Genomic DNA, 24,763 nt, shown 5'->3' with positions numbered 1-24,763 from the left:
TGGGTACCAGATGACAATCAGGTACCACTGCAGATTATGCATGGGAAGCTGCGGGTGGAGGGGGCTAACTCAGACTGGAACACTTAGGAAAAACTTCACCACCGAAATGACACTTGACTTCATCTTGAAAAGATGGCGGTGATCTATTAAGTAAAGGAACACGAGGAAAAGATTCCAGATGCAGGATAAAGCAGGTGCAAAGGGCAGAGGCGAAGGGAAGGACCTGGCAGGTCCAGGGAGTCAGTGTAAGGTGTGGTTTGGCCACAAGAGGATGAGAGGGGAAGGGGAGACAGAGAGAGACTACTGACAATCGAGAAGTTAAGCTCGGAGACTACCAGGGAAGCACATGTGTAAACAAGACGTCACAATATGAGAGGAAAAGAACACAACAGAACAGCATGAGAGAGGAGGCACAACAGCGCATTTTGTTAAGCAAGGGTTCCTAGAAGAGGCAACGTCAAGCTTAGTCTGAGAATATGAACAGGAGTGTGCCAGGCAGACAGGACCGAAGAATTTATACCGAGGCACAAAGGCATGGAGTGCTCAGTGGTAGAGCTGGATTATAAGGTGTAAGAGGAGAAACTGAATTCTAGAAAATTCAGCTGTGGTCTGGTACTTAGAAGCCTGGAAGTCCTATCAAGTTTCTATTGACTAGTTAACCCTAAAGAGCCATGTAGGGTTTTAGAGGACATGAACACGTCTATACTTAGAAAATGTACCACAACCTCTCCTTTTCTTATATAATTTCAGGTCTTGGTTTGTCTACGGTCTTCTGTTCCTGGTCTCAACACCTCCCTTTGTTTACTGCCTCTCAAGTACAGACTGTTATGATAATCCGTGAAAGAGATCAAGAATTACTCATTCTAGTTATAAAAATAGCAAAGAAATAATTTCTATTGAGTGCAAATTGAGGACCAGACATTGGGCCAAGTGCTTGGCATACATCATCTCATTTGATCTTCCTGGTATCCTTGGGAGATCGGTACCGTCATTAGTACAATTTTATAATGGAGGAAACAGGACTGGCGTAACTTGCTGAAAATAAGAAAACAAGTAAGGGTGCAAATGGCTTTCACACTAATTCCGTCCGTCAGGCTCTAAAGTCCGTGTTCTTCACTTTCCTGCTACCCTGACTCCCGAGCGAGCCATGACTCTGATATCCTTACTACTGTATTACTTTCATTATCCCCCCAGCAACAACCCTAGTGTGTTTTACTAACAAAGCCTAACACCTGCTGAAAGCCTAGTTGACTTTACAGACACACTGGCAATCACTACACAGTGCACATCCACACAGAAAGCAAAGTGCGCAGGTGTCCTCGGTGCCAGTCATAGCCAGTGGGTCAGTAGGCAACAGGCTTCCTGATCCAGGAGTTGTGAACTGTTTCTTACTCCTTCTCTGTGCAATCAGGGAGTTAAGGGTGGGAGAAGAGGGGAGGGAGGGAGGAAGAGGAGGAGAAAAAAAGGGAGGGGGGGGCAGAAACCCACTAGAAAGAAGACTAAAACAAAAAGGAGGAGTCATTGGAAACTGGGAGAAAGCACACACTGGTACCAGCCAGAGCTTCTTGGAACGGTTCCCAGTCTGGCTGCCAAGGGGCTCTGGAATATATTTGTTAGAGCTGGATTCCTGTACAGTCCATTGCAGGCTTTTTCTGATTGCACTCTGACAGAGAGACCCACACTTTAGTTCCAATCCCTGCTTCCCGCACAGAAAGCCTGTAAGTCCTCAGGGGACCTCCAACTAAGCTCACCACTGGCCTCTTAGTAGGACCCTCATATGCCACCTGAGCTTAGAAAGAAAAACCCGCCACACACACACATTCTTACTTCTGTAGAATCACAGAGCCTCTCTACCCCAGGATCCCTTCCCAACTTCCCAAGCCCCTTTTCACACAACATATTAGGCTTCGTGAGTCTCCTTACCAAAACAACTGCTGCGGTGAGGAACAAAGGTTTTACAGGCTGTAGCAATAGCTAGTTCAGCAGAGATTATAGTCTTAATAATCAGGTCTTCCACATGGGCCATCAATGCTACAAAAAAGAAAAAAAGAAGAAGAAGAAGAAGAAGGAAGAGACACTACAATGTACAGAGTAGAAAACCTGGATTCTGGAACATGGTGTGATTGTAAAAGCACATGTGCTCATTCCAAAAAGTCTCCAGGTGGCGGTCTTGCAAATAGGTACTCCAGGAGACGGCATTATCTATGGATAAGGTGGCACAGTCAAGAATGTGGGTGCAGGGGTTGTACTGAAGTGGCATCCTGTGACAAAAGACAGACATGGAATGGAAAAGAAGCCTTACTTCCCCCTTCTCAGGCTTCTCCATCGCCCTTCCCCTTTGTGGACTGAGCTAAGCCTTCTTGCACACTGTTTCCCATTCTGCTCAAGGCTCAGCCAGTAGTGTCCATTTTGATTCCAAGCCCTGTACTCAGACTTGACACTGCTCATTCCCCAATTCAACATGAGTGAGGCAGATTAACTTTGAAAAACTTGAACTCAGGGCCAATATGAAGACAGTACTTCAGTCCGCAGCTCAACATTCAAGAAGGATAAATTCACTAAGGGTTAAAGGACAAAGTTATGCCTTCCAAACTAGAAACAAGAAAAGGGATTGGGGGGCGGGGGGGCGTCACAGAAAGCCTGTTTTCCATCTTCTATAGGGCAGGAAAAATCAACATCAAGAACAACGACCCTGGGTTGCCTGGATGGCTCAGTCGGTTGAGCGTCCAACTTCGGCTCAGGTCATGATCTCACGGTCTGTGAGTTCGAGCCCCAAGTCAGGCTCTGTGCTGACAGCTCAGAGCCTGGAGCCTGCTTCAGATTCTGTGTCTCCCTCTCTCTCTGCCCCTCCCCGCTCATGCTCTGTCTCTCTCTCTCTCTGTCAAAAATAAATGAACATTAAAAACAAAATTTAAAAACAAAACAACAAAAAGAACAACGACCCTGTCAGAAGTCTCAGAGACACTACCAGAATTAGAGAGAATGATGCATGCTGAGAGGCACAGTGAGGTTATACAGAAAAGAGAGATCACAAAGGAAAAAGGCCTGGTACTCACCAGTTGTATCTCTACCTTCTTGTTTCAGATACCTAAGCATGGCACTCATGCTCCATTTGTTCCCATAATCCTCCACTTCTGGATCATCACAACTAAAACAAAGGAATGGACCAAAGTCACACATGCAAATAGGCCTGGCTGTAGAAACCAGATTTTTTTTTTTTTTTACAAATACTTGTCCTTTTAATCTTCAGGAAAACATTCCCTTTGCGGACCTCCCGCAAAGGTGCTCCCTCCCACGGTGCTCCCTCAGCACCTATTCTTAGTCCCTTTGTCATATATCCCTTTCTACCACTGATTTATTTTTTAATGAAAATGCATATAGCTTCTCTTATGGGGGGGGGAGGGGAAAAGGCAGCAAATTCTTCCTTAAGCAAACAATTATTATGTATCACGAGTGGAAGCAATGTGTGAAAGGATGTAAACAATTTAAGAGTGGCCACAATACATGAACAGAACGACACGTTTGGGGATACTAACCTAGTCTTTGAGGTGAAAGTCATATGAGCCCACAAAACAACTTCTAATGCCATTTTGAGACCAGAACTGAGTCTTGGTTGGCTAGTGAACTAATGTAGTATAACATTGTAATGAGCTAACCTAGCATGGAACTGCTTCAGCATCTGAAGCAGGCTCTCTCCTCTCTAGTGGTAGCTCTCCACACAGCTTTTCTGGATACCCTCTGAGGTATCGCTGAAGGCAGAATCCGTGAGAGCGACAATAAAATCAGTGAAGTGCCCCACCACCAGAGCAGCAGACTGCCAAACGGGGTACACTGTCATGACTACTGGAAAGGTCTTGCAATCTGGAAACTGTGTTTTGCAGATGCCCCCTCATTCCCTACCACCACCCCACCACCCACCATTTGGGTGCATGTCTGCTCATCTTCCAGGGTGAACGATAGGGTATCTTCAATTCCAAACACTGGTCACAGGACACTCCGTGAAATCTACACAGCCTTGGCAACTATGCCATCACTTCCAGAGTCTTTTTCTTTCTTTCCTTGGACTTTCTAGACACCTATTTTTAGGCTGAGTAGAAAGTGACTGTTTGGGTTTCTTTTTTATTTTTCCACTTTCTGGCAAAATTATCAGGATGAAAGAAAACAGAGCAGAAGGGATGTTTCCACACAGCTGTGCTGGTACTCCCTTCCACTGGATCGTTCTCTGAGATGGCCTCATTTCTTTCTTCATTTAATTTATTCCTAACTCTTCTTCCCTCTGATCATACAAGCATTTATTTTAGAAAATTTTAGGAAATACATAAAAGTGCAGAGAAGAAAACAGAAGTCACCCACCCATAATCTCATCCACTATAGTTAAGCGCTGTTGACATTTTGGTATATATCCTCCTAGTTTACATTTTCTCTCCCTCAGCAAAAATAAACAGCTTTAGCTATCTTATAGATTCAAAAAAGAACTTAAACTGCAAGTAGTGTCTGGTAACCTGCTTTTTCCACCTGACAATGTACAGTCATGAACATTCTTCTCTCTGATCTTGTGCGCACATCTCTTGTTATTTCTTAAGGTTAAGTTCCTAGAAATGGAAATGCTGGGTCAAAGGATACCAATATTTTTTAAGCTTTTGATACATTTTGCCAAGTGCTGAAATGACCTCATTTCTTGTCTCCTAAAAAGTTCCATATGCCTATTAAATTCCCACCCCTAAGTCAAGTGAGGAAAGACAGTGAAGACGAAATGTGGGAAGGCCTATTTTGGTAGAGAAAGGGGACGCCGTAACTGGGCAAGCAACGGAGAAGCAATAGCAGATATGCCTCAAAACTACGTTAAACGACAGCTTCCTGTAAGTTCCATGGAGATAAATGGAGTGCAACAAGTTGACTTTCCACATTTCCGGCACCTGCACGTGAAACTGATTTCCTGGCGCCCGGCTCGCATGCAGCCAGTACCTCACATAGTCTCCACTCTTCTTATTCACACTGTAGTTTGTCAGGTGCATGAACTGGTTCCGAATGTTCTTGGCTCCTTGATCATATCGCACGGTTGCAAACCTGATAGAAAAGACACAAGTTACATGCCAGGAACAGGGGTTCAAGGAAATACAGGCTTGAACTCAGGATCAGTGTGATACTAATAAAAGGAGGGTGACGTCATTAGCAGTGAGTGCTTAATAAATGCCCACTCCCATGGTGTTTCATATATAATATGTAATTCATTCCTTAAAGCAATTCTCTGAAGTGGGTAATATTATATCTGATTTTTAGAGTAGACATAAAAACTAAAATGTAACCTGGAAAGATTAAGTAACTTGTCCAAAATCACTTGTCCAAATGGATGTACCACATCTATTCTTGATACAAACCCTCAACAAAGTAGGTTTGGAGGGAATATACCTCAACATAATAAAGGTGGTATATGAAAGACCCACAGCTAATAATCATCCTCAATGGGGAAAAACAGAGTTTTTCCTCCATAGTCAGGAATAAGACAGAGATGTCTGCTCTTACCACTTTTTCTTCAACCTAGTACTGGAAGTCCTAGCCTCAGCAATCAGACAACACAAAGAAATAAAAGGCATCCAAATCAGCAAGGAAGAAGTCAAACTTCTGCTATTTGCAAATGACATGATACTATATAGATAGAAAACCCAAAAGACTCCACCCCCAAACTCCTAGAACCGATCAACGAATTCAGTAAAGTCTCAGGATACAAAATCAACAAAGAGAAATCTGTTGCAAAGAATTCTACGTACCAATAATGAAGCAGCAAAGAGAAATTAAGGAATCAATCCCATTTACAATTACACCAAAAACAATAAGATACCTAGGAATAAACCTAATCAAAGAGGTGAAAGACCTATATTCTGAAAACAATAAAACACTGATGAAAGAATCGAAAAGCATCCCATGCTCATGGATTGGAAGACAAATAGTGTTAAAATATCTATACTACCCAAAGCAACCTACACATTTAATGCCATCCCTATCAAAATGCCACCAGCAGTTTTCACAAAGCTGGAACAAACAATTCTAAAATTTGTATGGAGCCGCAAAAGCTCCCAAGTAGCCAAAGTAATCCTGAGAAAGAAAAGCAAAGCTGGAGGCATCACAATTTCAGACTTCAAGCTGTATTACAAAGCTGTAATCATCAAAAACAGTATAACACTGGCACAAAAGCAGACACATAGGTCGATGGATCAGAATACAAAACCCAGAAATGAACCCACAATAGCACGGTCAACTCATCTTTGACAAAGCAGGAAAGAACATCCAATGGAAACAATAAGTCTCTTAAACAAACGGTGTTTGGGAAAACTGGACGGCAACATGGTGAATGAAACAGGACCACCTCCTTACACCATACACAAAAAATAAATTCAAAATGGATGAAAGCCCTAAATGTGAAACCCGAAACCATCGAAATCCTAGAAGAGAACACAGGCAGTAACTTCTTTGACATCAGCCATAGCAACTTCTAGATACATCTCCTGAGGCAAGGGAAACAAAAGCAAAAATAAACTAGTGGGACTTCATCAAAACAAAAGGCTTCTGTACAGATAAGGGGGAAAAAGAGAGAGAGAGAGAGAGAGATTAAGGAGTGCACTTGTGATGAGCACCAGGTGATTATGGAAGTGTTGAATCACTATATTGTCCACCTGGAACTAATATTACACTGTACGTTAATTAACCGGAATTTAAATTAAAACTTAAAAAAAAAAAAAAAAAAAGGAAACAGCATGGCCAGTAACAAAATCAAGGCTGTCCAATTCAAAACGCGTGCCCTTAGTCACAATGTTGTTGTCTCTTATACATCTGGTTAAATGTTGAAACAATCATTTCTCCCTAAATTGAATTATTTTCTCACCCACAATATTGCTGTTTGCAAATCTGGCTGTTGTAATAATGTGTTGCATTTCCATACGTAATGTTAAGTTCAAAGAAAACAACTTCAATAAATACATAAATTCCAACCCCCTCCTCCCCCCCATCACACTGACTCCACAACACATGTTCTTAACCACAAGATGCTGTTTCTCTGATAGAACCTTAGAGAAACAGGAAGGATGAAAAACGAAAACAGAGTTACCCATGCCTGGGAAATTGTGTACACGACGCTGTGGATGACAGAGCATTTGCTGGTCAAGACACCTATGGGGTGCCTATGCGGTCCTGGCACCATAGCATTCTATGGAAACTATTAAGCAAAAAGAATAAAATGACAGCAGAATGGTAGATTTAAAATACACGTCTGTAGAAATAACAGAACTGACCTATAAAGTTCATTTTAGGAAAACAATAATGGCAACATTAACAGCACACAAAACCTAGGTCTGCAGGACAACATAACTATGAGCATAGCGTAGGAGACGAATTCCTGAATTTGGAATGAAGGCAAAAGACAGAGGGATTAAACATGGAACCCACTGAAAACAGAGCAGCCATTTGATATCCTGGACTACTGTCAAAAGAAGACCAAAGTATAAAATATACGTGCCTCTGAAGGAAGTAACCAGGGAAAGAGAAAACTTTCCAGTGATGCTCAACATCAACAAAAGGACACTCGAGTCGAATGGTTATGGTAAATATCAACCCCTGTTTACATACCACTATAACCATATCACCCCTCACTAAAGTGGTTTTCCCAAGAGGCATATCCAAGTGTGTGAAAAAAAATCCTGGACGGCCACAAGTTTATTTTCATATGATTTACAAATTATTTACATATGCTTACTCAGACTATGAAGTCAACATGAATTTTTACCACATTAAAGGGCAGCATTTAAAAATTTTCCTCTTCTCTATTTCTTCTCACCCACCCACTATCTCTTCCTAATTCCCTGTACTAGAAATATACAAAAGCCAAAGAAAGAGAAGTGAAAAACAATCCCCGCCAAAAACCCAAAATTAAAATAAACAAACATGAGGACAGGAAGAAGGATGTGGACAAAGAGAAAATGTTGACCAGGCATGTACAGCTAAGGGGCAAGGGCTTGATGACCATTCTATCTGTGTGTGAAGGACCTGTGATTTTTTTCAGAAACTTCCACTAGTTATCACCTAACTTCTAACCATGCCACTCCATGATGAGTAAACCTTGCCTGTGTATTCCAATCTTGCTTCTGTAGACATTCTCCAATCAAGCAGGAGACCATCATTCTCTGAATCCTTCTGAAATGCACAGAGGACCCACGCGGCCCCACAGAGGCTGCCTGCCTCATCCAGACATTACCTCACAGTGACATACCTCCTGCCATCCTCTCCCCTAGAAGAATAATGATTGAGAGGGAGGGAAAGGGTTCTGCTTCAGAGAAAGAGGATTTTCATCTCTTCTCAATAAGAGTATCTGATCTAACCTGGTCAACAAGAAAAGCCTGGCAAAAGCCTGGCGGTTGAGTCACCTGGTATTCCACACATCTGTCATTTTTACGCCTTTTTTTTCAATAGAACTGCATCTCTAAAAAGTAAGTTTTCTTCCTCCTAATCATCCTTCTCACTGAGGAATTTATATTCTCAACTCCAGCAAGGACAAGATTATTAGTGTCACAGAGTGGGTCTCTAAAGAGTGTAAGAAGCAAGAATTAGAGAAAAACAAAAAAACTTAAGCTCAATGGAAAGTTATCAAAAGAGCCAAAAACTACACTATTTCCTTAGCCTGACGGAGAACGTGGAAGACCACGTAGGTGTGTGTGCTCATCTTTCCTGCTAAGCCAGGAAGATACCACGCTTCTCACCAAAGTCCCTATTAAACAGACCACTTCCATCTCTGGTCACCATCTTCCAACATTTCCTTCGTATCGTCTAGACCAAAGGTCCCACTGGCCTACTAATCAAGTTCTGATTAACCCACAAACTTAAAAAAAAAAAACTTGAATGACTTGGCCAACATTTAAAAATCAGACCTTCCTTCCTGCAGCCAGCGCTTACATAAGGAAGATGGACAGGATAGGAAGGCAGCCCACAGGCAGTACAAGGAGGTTATCCGTGTAGCGTGGCGGCCTCACAGGGGTAAAAATCCACACAAGGAGGGCATCTGAGGGGGGCGGTGGCCAAGGTGGTTGAGAGATTGGCTACACAAAAGGGAACTGAGTATATAAATATGTTAGAGATAATGGGAGTCAGATTTCTCACTGTTGGAGGAGAGAGACTAAAAACAAGGAAAGGGAAAAACTAGAATGAACCCTGTAGTTTTGAGGAATTGGGAGGTATTAGTATAAATTCTTGCTTTTCAATGTATGGAAACATTTTACGAAAGTAAATATGGATGTGAGTGTGCATATGTGTACATGAACACATAACAAACATAGATTTCTGAGGTCTGCCCATTTTAAGGACCTGGAGCAGAGACACCCCAGAGCAATGAGCTTATCTAGCTCTCACATCTTGATTCCTAAATACTCTTCTCCATTAAAAGCAATCAATGCCCCTTGGAGAAAATGGTTGATTCCAGAGCTGGGACAGAGAAAAGAACAAGATGAGCCTGAAACATCTGGTGCCCAAAGAAATGACAGGACACAAAAGCCAGTTTACAGGGGCTCCTGTTGGCCAAATCTGAGATACTATGACATTAAAATAAATCCTGACAGCAAAGCATCATAACCCATTAAGTAAAATAGGAATCCTTACTGGTATAAATAAATAAATGAATAAATAAATGGGAAGAAGAGACAGCTCTGCCTTGGAGCAAAATGCCAAATAATAAAAGAAAAAAGGAATGATGGAATTAGAAAATCATCATTTAACAACTGTCATAGTAATAATTCAGGCAAGAAACATCAATGGATATTAAAATCACTGGGTAAAAAATAGACACTCAGATCAATGGAACAGAGTATAGAATCCAGAAATGGACCCACAAACGTATGGCCAACTAATCTTTGACAAAGCAGGAAAGAATATCCAATGGAATAAAGACAGTCTCTTCAGCAAGTGGTGCTGGGAAAACTGGACAGCAACATGCAGAAGAATGAACCTGGACCACTTTCTGACACCATACACAAAAATAAACTGAAAATGGATGAAAGACCTAAACGTGAAACAGGAAGCCATCGAAATCCTCAAGGAGAAAGCAGGCAAAAACCTCTTTGACCTTGGCCACAGCAACTTCTTACTCAACACGTCTCCAGAGACAAGGGAAACAAAAGCAAAAATATACTGGGACCTCATCAAAATAAAAAGCTTCTGCACAGCGGAGGAAACAATCAGCAAAACTAAAAGGCACAGCGGAGGAAACAATCAGCAAAACTAAAACCGATGGAATGGGAGAAGATATTTGCAAACGACATATCAGATAAAAGGTTAGTATCTGAAATCTATAAAGAACTTATCAAACTCAACACCCAAAAAACAAATAATCCAGTGAAGAAATGGGCAAAAGACATGAATAGACACTTCTTCAAAGAAGACATCCAGATGGCCAACTGACACTTGAAAAAATGCTCCACATCACTCATCATCAGGGAAACACAAATCAAAACCACAATGAGATACCACCTCACACCTGTCAGAATGGCTAAGATTAACAACTCAGGCAACAACAGATGTTGGCGAGGATGGGGAGACAGAGGATCTCTTTTGCACTGCTGGTGGGAATACAAACTGGTGCAGCCACTCTGGAAAACAGTACGGAGGTTCCTCAAAAAATTAAAAATAGAACCACCCTACAACCACCAACGGCACTACTAGGCATTTATTCAAGGGATACAGGAATGCTGTTTCGAAGGGACACATGCACCCCAATGTTTACAGCAGTATTATCGACAATAGCCAAAGTATGGAAAGAGCCCAAATGTCCATCGACGGATGAATGGATAAAGAAGATGCGGTATGTGTATGTGTGTGTGTGTGTGTGTGTGTGTGTATAAAATGGAGTTATTACTCGGCAATCAAAAAGAATGAAATCTTGCCATTTACAACTACATGGATGGAACTAGAGGGTATTATGCTAAGTGAAATTAGTCAGAGAAAGACAAAAATCATATGACTTCACTCATATGAGGACTTTAAGAGACAAAACAGATGAACATAAAGGAAGGGAAACAAAAATAATATAAAAACAGGGAGGGGGACAAAACAGAAGAGACTCATAAATATGGAGAACAAACAGAGTTACTGGAGGGGTTGTGGGAGGGGGGATCGGCTAACTGGGTAAGGGGCATTAAGGAATCTACTGAAATCACTGTTGCACTATATGCTAACTTGAATGTAAATTAAAAAATAAATTAAGGGGCGCCTGGGTGGCTCAGTCGGTTGAGCGTCCGACTTCAGCTCAGGTCACGATCTCGCGGTCCGCGAGTTCGAGCCCCGCGTCGGGCTCTGGGCTGATGGCTCAGAGCCTGGAGCCTGCTTCCAATTCTGTCTCCCTCTCTCTCTGCCCCTCCCCCGTTCATGCTCTGTCTCTCTCTGTCTCAAAAATAAATAAACGTAAAAAAAAATTTAAAAATAAATAAATAAATAAATAAATAAATTAATTAATTAAAAAATAAAAAAATAAAAAATAAAATCACTGGGTAAAAACTAGATGTGGAATGAGACTCTACATGGTCTCAAAGTATCTCCTCTTAAGATACTTATTAATTACACAGGGAAAAACAAAGTAACTTTATAGTGGAGAAATCTGGCAGATACCCCCTTAATCAAGTGGTCAAACACCACTAAATAGGGGTACTGGGTGGCTCAGTTGGTGAAACGTCGGACTCAGACCATGATCTCATGGTCCATGAGTTTGAGCCCCACATCAGGCTCTGTGCTGACAGCTCAGAGCCTGGAGCCTGCCTCTCCCTCTTTCTCTGCCCCTCCCCTGGCTTGTGCTCTGTCTCTCTGTCTCTCTATCTCTCTGTCTCTCTCTCAAAAATAAACAAACATTAAAAAAATTTTTTTAATTAAAAAAAAAAAACACTAAATAGTTATCGTGGGCCATCAGATATAATGCAATGACAACACAGCATCACTTCTGTGCTATTCTGGCCAAAAATAATGAACCTGGGTCTAAGCATGAAAAAAATATCAGGTAAATTCAACTGAGGGACATTCTAAAATATGACTGGCCTGTAATCTTCACAAATGCAAAGGTTATAAAAGTCATGGGAAGACTATGGGAACTGTTCCACACTAAAGAAGACTAAAGAGACATGACAACTAAATATAACATGTGATCTTGGATCAGATCCTTTTGTTATAGAGAACATTATTAGGATAACTGGCCAAACCTGAATGGGGTCTCTCCATGAAAGGCAAAAGGTAACTCTGGGCTATTTTTATAGCTTTTCTAGAAGTCTGAAATGGTTTTAAAATTAAAACAGAAGTAAGTTTCTCAGTAAAAACCTAGATTTTCAGCCAACCTTAAAAAACCAAAAGATCTGGAATACCACCTTGTCTGAGTCTATTTGGGCCGCTGTAACAAAATGCCATAAACTGGGTAGCTTATAAGCAACAGAAATAGATTTCTGACCGTTCTAGAGGCTGGGAAGTCCAAGATCAAGATACAGGCAGACAGACTGCAGCTTCCGGCTGTGTGCTCACATGGTGAAAGGAGCCAGGAAACTCTCTGTGCCTTCTTTTATAAAAGGGCACTAATCACATTCATGAGGGCTTCACCTTCATGGCATAATCACCTCCAAGGACCTAACCTCCTAATACCATCACCTTGGGTGGGGGGGGGGGGGGGTAGGATTTCAACATATGAATTGGAGGGGGGGGGGGGGATACAAACATTCAGACCACAGCACCACCACATATCAACGAGTTGCAGGCACTGAATAGTAAATGCCCTTAAGTGGCACATGTGATCTCCAGCTTCCACCAGAGCAACTTTTTCAGTGAATGTCCTTGTGAGCCTTTAGGTTTGTGACCTCCTGATTTAGACCTTCACATATCAAATTTCAGCCTGTTGAGGTCAGAAAGCTTCAACACAAATTCTTTATTAGCCACAATCTTAAAGAGGTAATTCCCTACTAGCCACCCCAGGACCAAGTTTGCAAATACTGCTCCTAACACATACTGAAATCTACATGATGCACTGAGTCTTGAACTTCCCTCTTAATGAAATCAAGATTTATAAAAAGCTCTAATGACAGAAAAAAAAAAAAAGGGGGGGGGGGATGGGGAGCCTCTACTTCTTCGCCAAATCTGAAACTCTGGGTACTATTTCATAGCCTACCGATGAAGAGAGAAGCATATGCTTTTTTTTTTTTTTAACCACACTGAAACATATGTAGATTAACTTTATTCTGACAATGAATTCTTAAGTCAGAAGCCACACTTCTAACGCTTCTCAGTGAGAATGGAGACAATGGTAACAACCTGTCTAAAACTCGAGTGTCTGTGTGAAGGCAGGGTTCCCGTGTTAGACACATAGAAGGTACTGGATAACATGAAATGAAGCTGCACCTGAGCTGCTTGTCCCAGGAACTTCACCAGTATGGAAGCAAAGCAGGAAGGAAAGCACAGAATTCGTGGAATCCTCTAAACTCCCCTCCTCCATTCAAAAACTGTTTTGTTCTTCAAAGATACTGCACCATAGCCAGAGTCATGGCTAATCTGGATGTAGGACACTTGGTCCCTCCCCTCTGATAGTCACATAATCTTACACACATTCAGTCCAAATGCACAAAGGAAAGAGGAGGCCGGCCCTGAGGAGATCCTGGCTGTGGCACAGGAGTTATCTTTCAGCAGGTGTAGCCATTCCGAGCCAGAGAGGCCTGGAGGACGAAGAGACAGCACCTCAGGCAGCCTTGCCAGGAGCCACTGGGTTTCATCCTGGCCTGACCCAGAAAAATCTTATGGAAGAGAACAAGAGGCCCGAGAGCTCTCTGATCTGCTGTCAACCAGCTGCAGCCTAGAGAGAGACTGCCAAAGTGGGGCAGTGACTGGGCAGCGCCCCACAGAGCCGTCTGGGAGGGGATTACCAGCCTGATCCCCTGTCTTCAGAGCCAGAAATGACTCAAACTTCACAAACAGCAAGGGCCTGCCAGGGAGGGTGACAATGAGCACTGGAGAGGGTTTTCTTCCCCTTGTTGCTGTCTCTACACCCCCCCCCCCCCAACCCCCCTCACTGCTGTGGCAGAGATTCTGGACAGTGTGCAGCCTGTGAGGTAATCTGAATTCCTTGGCAACCAGCAAGTACCTGAATTCTTTCAAAACCGCAGGAATCCAGCAGAGAAAAGGTAAATATCCCTGCGGAGCCAGTGTTAATTAGCAAGGAAGGCTACTGAAGAAGGAACTGGGGGTGGGGAGGAAGGCAAAGGCATTACTAATGCTTTTGGGGTCTTTTCTGAATTTCCACTGAATAACACGGCCGAGGCAGAGAAAAGGCAGATCCTGAGTGGGGCCTGCTCAGGGACCTCTCCCCCCACCTCCAGTGAGGATGGGAGTCTCCAGTCCCTGGCTGGGCACCTTCACTTCCCCACGTGGCGAGTGCTACCTATCTTTGGGTCTCTGACAGCGTATTTGCTTTTCAAGTCCATTCTGTTCTAATTTCTTTTAACTTTTTATTTTTCCTGTTTCAGTGAAAATTTGGCTATTAGCTCCGGCTCAAAAAGGGCCTTGTCAGATCGTTTAGACCACATACTGGATCCACGGAAAACTGTAAAATCCAGGACAAAGTCTTTTTGGATTCCACCTCTGACAAGAAAGAGAATCTACACCATTTTGGTAGAGAATGGAGCCCCTCTCTGGAAACTGAGTGTCCCCTGCTGGTGCAAAGCAAGAACATACTCGTCAAACTCAAAAGTAGGGTGGACCTTTTGGGGCAAAATGCTGGGCCCAACTACAATTTTTTTTCTAAACATCTCAATATTTTGCCCAGGTGTAAGAAAATAATGACAGTTTTCCTGTCTTAATAAAACAACAACAAGGACACCTGGAAATTATGACTCTAAAAAGAAACTATTTCTGGTCTTTTTTCTCAAGTTTAAAGAGGTCAAGAATTAACACAAAATATTTACTTCACAAAACAGTCTTGTGAAATGAATTTAATCTTTATGTCGCCTAAGCATTAATTCGAGGCCCAAAACAAGTGTTACGGGATAAGACCCTTCTTTTCTAGCGAGGAAGCCAATTATATCTGCTGCCAGGGCTGTCTCTTTAGGAAAAATTACGGTTTTCCTTGTTGAGCCTCAAAGTAAAATGGCCTAGTGATCTCATCCCAAACTGCTTATCTTCAGTAACATCTACATAAAACACACATGACTCAAAATTACTAGAGGCTGCAGATCCAGAGAAGCTACAGACTATTGCTGGATGTGGTGACACAGTTGAGCGGATTCTGAGGATTAAAAAGTAGATGAAAGCCAAGATACACAGTGAGTTAAGACACAGGAACCTGAGGGGCGCCCGGGTGGCTCACGGTTAAGCGTCCAACCTCGGCTCAGGTCATGATCTCCGGTCTGGGAGTTCGAGCCCCACGTCGGGCTCTGTGCTGACAGCTCAGAGCCTGGAGCCTGCTTTGGATTCTATGTCTCCTCTCTCTGCCCCTCCCCTGCTCACACTGTCTCTCTCTCTCTCTCTCTCTCAAAATAATAAACATTTAAAAAACTTTTTTTAAAAAGATACAGGAACTTGGGCACCTGGAAGTTATGGTGCAGAGCAACGTAGCCTGGCAAGACTTGCTAAGAGCCTGACATACTGCACCGTCCTTGGGTCAAGCTTTTATATTCACCAATGCTTTTAGCTTAACTGTGACAAAGTCCTCAAAAGTCCTATTATTTGCTTCAATTCGGACTAAGTTTTTAAAAAGCTGTCTTCTAAATTATTCTGGGGGGAAAAAAAAGCATCCATTAAAAGACAGTACACACACACCCACACATACATGCACTCAGTTCCTGCTGGAGGCAAGAGAAGACAGTTATTCGATTCAGTGGATTCTGACTTCCAACACACACCCAGTAGCCAAAGCACTGGCATATCGGTAGTAAATTCTATAATAAACATTGGTATTGCTCTCATTTCATATCTGAGCCACTGAGGCCTTAAAGCTATGCCAAATTTTACCAATAGAAAGGGCTATTAATACGGTGAATGCGGGGCGCCTGAGTGGCTCAGTTGGTTGAACATCTGACTTTGGCTCAGGTCATGATCTCGCGTTCCATGGGTTCGAGCCCCGCATCGGGCTCTGTGCTGACACCTCAGAGCCTGGAGCCTGCTTTGGATTCTTTGTCTCCCTCTCTGTCTGCCCCTCCCCCCACTCGTGTTCCATGTCTCTCTTTCTCTCTCTCCTCAAAAATAAAAATAAATAGAAAAAAATACTGTGAATGCAATGTCTTGGGAGCAATATGCCAAACATGCTGGTATGATATCCTTGAGAAACAGTGGGTATACCTTGAGGTCTTTTCCCTACTCAAGAAGTTCAAATTGTGGCAGAACGTAATGAGCCCCTGAGAAGGGCACAAGAGGCACGATGGGGTGACGACAGAGGGAGGGAAGGGAGTGGAGACGCTCACGCTACACAAGGACAGCTCAGATCATCTTAACTTACAAAATGGAAAACCCTCAGCACCTTGCTTACCTGAGCAGAAGTAAGAGTATATCTTCCCTTCTTTTTAATCTAGAGAGGATGGGGACTCAGCTTTTAAACCTGTGCTTCAAAGTAGGAGAACACACATGCCTCTAAACACCACAGAAAACTTCCTGCCTGTGAAAATCTGATCAGAGCGAGGAGTCGGTTGGCACTCAGATGGTGGTTCAGCCCTTTACCTAAAAACTGAGAAATGTTAGTGTCCCCCTCCTCGATATTCAATACTCGAGGAACAGGAGTCCAGAACCATGGAGCTTCAGTAGCCTCCAGTGTTCCTCAGGCTCCAACTCAGACATCTTAACTTAGAAGAGGACAATGTTTATGAATGCTGTCGCTGCCACCTAGGGGTGAAAGGAAGGCACGGCTCAGCCAGCTACAAGCTGGTTAACCGAGCTCACCCTCCGATTCTAGTCATAGGATGCATCGAAGAATTTAGGTACATGATGTAATTAAAAATGTATTCTAAAATAACAGTTTCCAGAGTGCAATAGCATGTGTCAAAGTAACTAAACTTAAATAGGTAGCCTTCTTTTACACTGTGAGATTTCCCATCTTCCAAGTGCATTTTCTAAAATACACAAACACACACAGGCCATGCTTTTTAGCTTGTCATGGCTGACCGTGGGTACAAAGCACCCCCCCCGAACTGCTGTGCCCTATAAGGCCCCTCACATAAAAGGAACTTCACGGTAAGCGAGCTAGTAAATCTATATTATACGGTGCAAATGCTAGTTTTGTGGGGGAAAGGGACACAAGCACAGCAAAGTTATGTATTTATTTTAAACAATGTAAAGGGCCTATGAAAATATTATTACTTGTAAAATTCTGTGGCTGTGGGGGAAATTTTTCAGATTATTACAACTTGAACTCAATTTTGTAAGTAAGTCACATTACCTTAAAACCTAAAAAGTACCTCAAGAGAAACAAAATAATGTATAAACAATGACTGTGAAGCATATTACTTGCTGGGGGGGGCGGGGGTGGGGGGGTGCAGCTAATGCCCCCAAAATACAAGAGGCATGAAACAGCTCAGGCCATGAGCTCTGGAGTCAGATCCATGAGTTCAAATCCCACTCCACCACCATCTGGCTGGAAGCGCTCCAAAAAGTGACCAAGCTCCCTTGTCCCAACTGCAAAACTGCATCAACTGTAAGGCTGTTGTGAGCATTGAAATGAATGTTTGGTATGTAACAGGTAATAAATGTGGGATTTTTTTTTCTGGTTGAGTTGTAAAGAACAATGACAAATTATCTTAATGCCCCAGGGTCACCATAACAATTGCCACTGCATGAAAATGTACAATGTGATCCTACAGCCCGGCTGGCAAAGGTGTGTGTTTACATACAGATGGTTATTCCCACCTGCGGATATACAAGTGCAGCTTAAAGTAACACGACTGATTTTCTGTAATCTGAAATCCATCTGGGTACACTCTATTTTTCTGAGTTGAACACAAAAGAAAGAAACAGCCTGATCTTAACACACTCTTTAATGGATTCACTCTGATAAACACCCCTCCTCCCCCAAAAGTCTCTTACCTAGCCAGCCCTTCTTCATAGAGATAGATGACAAGGGGATCGTAGGAAGTCACAAGCACATAGAGGCGCACATCAAACTTGAAATCTAGAAAAAAAATTGGGGTTCACAGGAAAAATGCAGGTCATTTGTTTTCTGTTGTAAGACGAACAAGACAATGTAACAAAGAAATATGAAAGAAAGAATAATCTCCCAACAAAACACACACTGCCTGCAGCACACCTTGCCTTCTGAGAATAATTATATATTTCATATATATGTGTGTATATATATGTGTGTATATGTGTATACATATATATGTGTGTGTATATATATATGTGTATATATGTATACATATATATGTGTATATATATATATACACACACACACATAAAATGTGAAAGAGAGCTTACATATACATACCACACGTGCTGTGGTACATATAGCACATATATGTGCTATAAAGCATTTGCTTTTCTATTCATTTCTATTTCATTGTCAAAATAATCCCACAAGGTACAGAAGGCACCAGCCTCATCTCTGGGGCCACAGCTGCCAAGAACTTCACACTAGCTTCATAAAGGCTTACTAGAGAAGACTGTGAAAATATGTTTTAAAATTAGCAAGATCTAGCCCAGTCCAGCCAACAGCCTAATCTCAACTCACCATCTATGAGCAGGGGGTTGTTAATGTAACGGGAGACCAGGATGTTCTCTTCCAGGGAAATCTGGTTCGGCTATGGAGTAAAGACAAAGAATAAAAGGACAGAAATGCAAAGGAATCCTAATTTACAATAAGGGAGCAGAGTTCTTACCTTTTAGAAATGATAAAATGGCAAACTAAAACTCTAAGACAAGTTTTCCTACAAGCTACCTCTATATTCAACTGGCCACATAACACTTAGAAACACTACGGATATCCAATTACAGTAGGGGTGAAAAATAAATTTACACAGCACTTGTCACATAATAAATAGAGCCATAACAGCTTTAAAGATTTATATACATGATATTAAATAGTTACATGCCAAGACAATAAAAGCTACTTAAAAAATAAATAAAAATGTGTTTTCTCCCAAGTGTAAAGGATGATGGAAATTTTAAAATACTACCATTATTCTTTTTTTTTTTTTTTTTAATGTTTATTTTTGAGACAGAGCGAGACAGAGCATGAACGGGGGAGGGGCAGAGAGAGAGGGAGACACAGAATCCGAAGCAGGCTCCAGGCTCCGAGCCGTCAGCACAGAGCCCGATGCGGGGCTTGAACTCTCAGACTGTGAGATCATGACCTGAGCCGAAGTCGGACGCCTAACCGACGGAGCCACCCAGGCGCCCCTAAATACTACCATTATTCTTAAGTGAAGACTTTCATTAAGTTACTTAGAAAACTTATAGATCTTTCCACAATGGATCCTGGCATTTGGGAAATGGGATGGATGTTTCATGGACTCATCAGTTGTATGTCCTATGCCACTACGTATCAAGACTGAACTAGCCCTTTTAAAGAGTTTTTCCATGAAAAAAGAGTTGTTTCTACAACAAATAATCATGAGTATTTGGATACTGTATAAGGTACTTAGGATACAGTGATGAACAAAACACAATCTCTGCCCTCAGAGCCTAATCCCTACTTCTGAAGAGTTTAATATTTAGGTAAAGGGAGAGCAAAATATAGAGGTTTTTTGTTTTTTTTTTTTTTAATGTTTGTTTATATGTGAGAGAATGCAAACAAGGGAAGGGCAGAGAGAGGGAAACAGGATCAGAAGCAGTGAGCCCGATGTGAGACTCAAACTCACGATCTACAAGATCATGACCTGGGCCAAGGTCGGACGCTCAACCAACTGAGCCACCCAGGAGCCCCAAAATATATAATTTGAAAGAACACAAAGCAGCATATCTGCAAGCACAAGACATGAGACTGCAAAACAGAAGTGCAGGCGAGTTAGTGGGATGATCAGTCAGGGAAGGCCTTTCCTGGAAGAGTAGGTGCAGAAGTGAGTGTTGAAAGCTATTGAGCACATGGTAGAAAGGAAAGGAAGCTGCCGTGGAAAGATGGCAGGCACAAAGCTCAGGAGAAAGGAGAGGAGACAGATTCACTGACCTGGGGCTAAAAGACAGACCTGGGGAATAATGAAAAGGTATGGTGAGAATATTAGGAGACCCCGCTGGCAAAGGGATTCTAACCCCCAACAAGGGTTAAGTTGGCCTGACCATGGTGGGAAGCAGGAAATTATTATGGATTCTTGATTAAGTAAATAGTAAGGTTAAAATACAGGGAATAGCACAACTCTGTGTGGGATTATATTAAGGCAGAAAAACGAACTGGAAGCCACCACAATCTATCCAGGACAAAAGGAGTCCAAAAGGGAAGTGGCTATAGTAATAACTGTAATGATAACAGCTACGGTAGTGGCAACAGAAGTAACGATTAAAATTTGCAGAACAAAATAAAATTTAACAAATGCACTGAATGAACATTTGCTGTGTGTCTAGCGCTGTTCTAGTTTTTCACAAGTATTATGTCACTTAATCCTCCCCCAACCCTACGAGGCAGGTATATCACCATCTAAATATTACAGATGTCACACACTGACAGAGCAGCATTTGAACTCAGGCAGTCTGCCTCGGAGGCTTAACTCTTAGGTACTATTCACATCTTTTCCCAAAGTCCTGACCTATAATACTGTCCCCCAATTTCAAAAGACTGTCTTCCTAGCAGTGCATTTGCTACCCCCAAATACTACATAAAATAAGGATAATTTTGTGGCCCGTAACATCAAACACGATGAGCAACCCCAGGGTCAAGAGAAAGAGCCTCCCCTCTCATTTCCCACTGTTGCTGTCCCACACTCAGAACACAACTTTCACAACCCATCTCCCTGCATCACACGGACATGGCAACAATCACTGCTGATTCATACTCATGGACTTGAGCACCCACACCATTTCCAGACTCCCTTACTTTTCGTGATCACTTTCTCACAAGTGCTATCTCCATTTGGAGTCGAGTTAGTGCGTAAGAACTGATGAATCACAGCACAAAGGAGTAAGCCTCAAGTCTGTGTTCCAAACCTAAAATAAAGTTGCAGACCTCTTCCCACTGAGTAACACCTACAGGTTGCAACAGATATCGACCACCCAACTTTCCTCTGAACCAGAGACTACACTGGTAATCGTCTTCATTCCATAACACATCTACACTCCTTGCCCATTTCCTCTCTTCTCTCCCTCGTCATACACATTTGTCCCCTGGGTTATGTGTAACATAATCTCGCACATTATTTAGGTAACTTTACTATTTGTTCAATGGTCTGAACCTCTCATCTCTACCTGCACCAGGAATTCAACTGTAACCTCAACGAAGAAGAGAAGGGTCTGGGTATAGTTTTTTTGTGTAGTGTTACATACATTACATGAGTTGCTAAGAACCAACTAACGAAAGCCTTTTGATATTTTCAAGCCTGTTTCCTTTTCATCCATCCCCAACTGACTCATTTCAAATGAGCTCAAGTCCAAGCTCCAAAGTACGCTAAAGCAAGATCTAAAGTGTTGGGAAAGTTGGAAATACATCCATTTTTCTAAATGGACTTTAAGACTAAATCTCATGGTATCTGTTAAGTTGTTGTAAGGTAGAGTGGTACAGTGGTTAAGAGTGTTATGCTCTGGAATCAGCTAGACCTGAATTATAATCTTGACTCTACCACTTACCAAGGAAATAACAGTAACTACCTCATGGGGTTCTTCTAAAGACTACCTGAGTCTATATTTGGAAGGTACGGGGTAGGCACACATTAAATGCTCAAGAAATATCAGTTATTACTCTTAGTGCAAACTCCGTAGCGCCTCTAGGGTTCTACGAAGTTCCACAACCCAACAGCCTGCATCATCACCATAGCACTCCACACGCCCTTCCGCTCAGAGCCGTGCACCGAGTTATAACGAAGATACGTTAGCTTAGTATCAGTGTTAGCATTAAGAGATAATCCCTACTCCTCAAAAGGTTTTAAGGAGCGGTAGCACCTGGCACCCAGCAAGGACTCCCTAAATATTTCTTGAACAATGAAGAAAAAAATAAGAGAGCACTTAAGATAACAACATATAAACAAATAGAAACAAGAGAGCTATACAGAATTATATTCACAGAGTAAATAGAGTAAGCCAAATACTCCCCTGCTACTTCAAAATCTCGAAGAAAACATTAATATGAGATAATGTGTGAGGCAAGAATGACAAAGAAGAATGATCTGACTTCCATTATCAAAGTCACACCTTAATCAGAAAATGCCAGCGCTTTCCCTCCTCGACTTGAATATCCTAAATTGGGAAAATACGGCACTTAGTCACGGAGGGACATGGAGCAAACAGAGCTCTGCTCCTCTGGGCTGTATTTCTAGAGTTAATAGAGCACATCATAAGAGAGGAAGGTAGCTGACTGGCCAAGATAACTTCCGTCTGCAGGAGCTCATACTTCTCTCTTCAGTATTTCATAAAAGTAACGCTTTTTCTATCCTTTATCCTGTTCTTGTAATGGTAGAAGTTGCTGTTTGCAGATATTTTCCAAAAGGCTACGACTATTATTGGGAATTTTTAGTGAGAGCCCTACTCCAGTGGGAAGACAGGGAAAGATATTTTTATTTGCCTTCACACCTAACTCCACCCACCCCCCCAAGTCCCGCACCGCTCACTTCAGTCAGCTCACAGACCCTCTCTGCCTGAGCACTCCGGCCCCTCCCCTCAAATCTGAAGGAAAGCAGGCAGCAGCCTTGAAAAGAGTTACTTCATCCAGTTGGCTAATGGGTCACATATTCCATGGGAAAAGATCCAGGTATGGAAAAGAGGGATGGTGAGGCCTTGTGCATAAGCAGAGAGAGAACAGTATTAACTACATGGTTTGTAGGCCTGCGTAAAAGGTGATAAAATTCCAGTTTGGGGAGTGAAATGGAATATTTTCCCATTATGTCCACAAGTTGCCAGCCGCCCCCCCCCCCCCCCCCCCCCCCCCCCGTGCCTGCTGGCATCTTCCCAGGCTTCTGTCTGGCACCTCCACCAAATGCCTCAAAGAATCAGACTCATTCCAAAGCCTCACTGAGGAGGAGGAGGGAGGCAAAGGGTCCTGCCAAGTACTTTGATCTACGCAGGGGGTCTCTAGGGATTCAGCCAGGGAGAGGTGGGAGGGAGAACGAGAGCCTGCCAAATGCATTCTCTAAAGACTTGTCACCCTCCTTAGGAGACTCCATCCAGGGAGAGTCAGGGCACGGGGTTCTCAGCCCCACTGAGGAAAGTTTAACTTTTCTATCCTTTATGATGTTGGTTTCAAAATAACAAATCACTAGGGCAAAAGAGCATTCCAAAAGAAAAAAAGCCCCAGATGAGCTGGAAATAGATCCTATTCTTTTTGACTCACGTCTAAGAAAATAAAAAGCAAACTTGTACACAGTTGACTTTCAATAGCAATTCCATTTGGCAGCTAAAACCCAAACCCAAACCAGTGCCGTCTATGAGATTCAAACAACACTGGAGCCCCTGGCGCGGAGCTGAAGAAAGCTGTCCGACAGGAGCCTTCGCGCCAAGGTCAGAACAGAAACGAGAAAAGAGAGATCCAAAGCATGTGACCAGGGCCTTCTGTCACAAGACACTCCAGGAAAAGGGCCTTCAGAGTGACCGGGGGCCAGGTAACAGCACTTGTAGCCTGGGGCTCAGGCTGGAGTAGCTGCTGTACCAGAACCAGATCCTGTGTTTCTGTAGCATGTAAGATCTGCTATTATTGCTATTATTGCTCAGTTTTCAGTCCAGACTGAATTTAAGGACTTTTCAATGTGAAAGACCTCTCAGAAAGTTAGTTTCTGCGCGTATAGGAAATAGCTCAGACCATGTAAAAAGAGAATTGGGGAATTTAAAACAGAGTACTTGACCTCCCCTGCTCCCCCCACACACACTCCCCCCACACACACTCCCTTTCTTCCCTTCCAGAGTCCCACTGGAAGGACAGTGAAGAGGTTTTTAAAAGAATGAAATAATAACAAAGCTAGAAAACATTTAAAGGAGCCAATAAGAGACCAAAAGTTTAAGGAAACCCTGAAAGATAGAAAGCAGATGGGATCAGGTTGAGAAAACAGAGCAGAAGAAGGAAAATAACAGAGGTGAGGGTGATCTCAAGGAGCCTCTGACAAATTCCAAGCTGGCAGTGAACAAACATGGCCCAGGAGTGGGCCGAGGAACAAGAACCAGGTAATTAATTCTTAATTAAGTGAGTGGCCCTCCTCCAACACCCAAAGCTTGGCCCTCAGAATAGAACCTAACGATGATACTCTGGGGAGGACGTCTTGTGTCGGTAGAGAGATCAGACAGAGGAGTGGAATTTGAGGCCACTCTATCCCTACAACAGACACAGAGGAAAAGACAGGAAAGGCAGTGCTGACCAGAGGGGAAATCACCAAAATCTTCCTCTGTATTCAGAATAAGGCCTGCTCTATTTTGGCAGGGGTGGACAGAAAGAAACACACTCCTCACTCCCATCCACTCCCAGCCTGTGAGTCAACACAGTTTGCCCTTGCACAAAACTGAGTTAGCCTCCTGTCCAGGGAGAAACTACTAGGGAATTACTCCTACAGGACAGTACGGGAAACCGAGGTCAGCTGTCAATTTCAATCAGTCTAGTCTTTTGTTCACAAATACAACTCAACATCTAAGGTCACTGAAACTGAGAAAGCCCAACAGCATGGGG

General features: G+C 42.7%; 1 protein-coding gene across 16 annotated transcripts in view; it reads right to left on the bottom strand.

Annotated features, from left to right (window-relative positions):
* Positions 1-24,763, bottom strand: part of TTLL5 (tubulin tyrosine ligase like 5) — a 286,873-nt gene that overhangs the window by 226,818 nt on the left and 35,292 nt on the right. For all 16 annotated transcript variants that reach the window (XR_007153248.1, XR_007153249.1, XM_047863906.1 and 13 more), the window contains exons 8-12: positions 18,707-18,776; positions 18,064-18,148; positions 4,966-5,067; positions 3,057-3,148; positions 1,924-2,031 (exon numbers count right to left, since the gene is read on the bottom strand). Coding sequence is in view for 14 of the 16 variants with exons in the window: in XM_047863906.1 (XP_047719862.1) it covers positions 1,924-2,031; positions 3,057-3,148; positions 4,966-5,067; positions 18,064-18,148; positions 18,707-18,776 (457 nt within the window). In the remaining 2 variants the exon portion in view is untranslated. The remainder of the gene's footprint in view (positions 1-1,923; positions 2,032-3,056; positions 3,149-4,965; positions 5,068-18,063; positions 18,149-18,706; positions 18,777-24,763) is intronic.

The sequence above is a fragment of the Prionailurus viverrinus genome, chromosome B3 (genome assembly GCF_022837055.1).
Source record: "Prionailurus viverrinus isolate Anna chromosome B3, UM_Priviv_1.0, whole genome shotgun sequence".
NCBI classification, from domain to species: Eukaryota; Metazoa; Chordata; class Mammalia; order Carnivora; family Felidae; genus Prionailurus; species Prionailurus viverrinus.
This window is presented reverse-complemented; position numbering and strand designations above follow the sequence as displayed.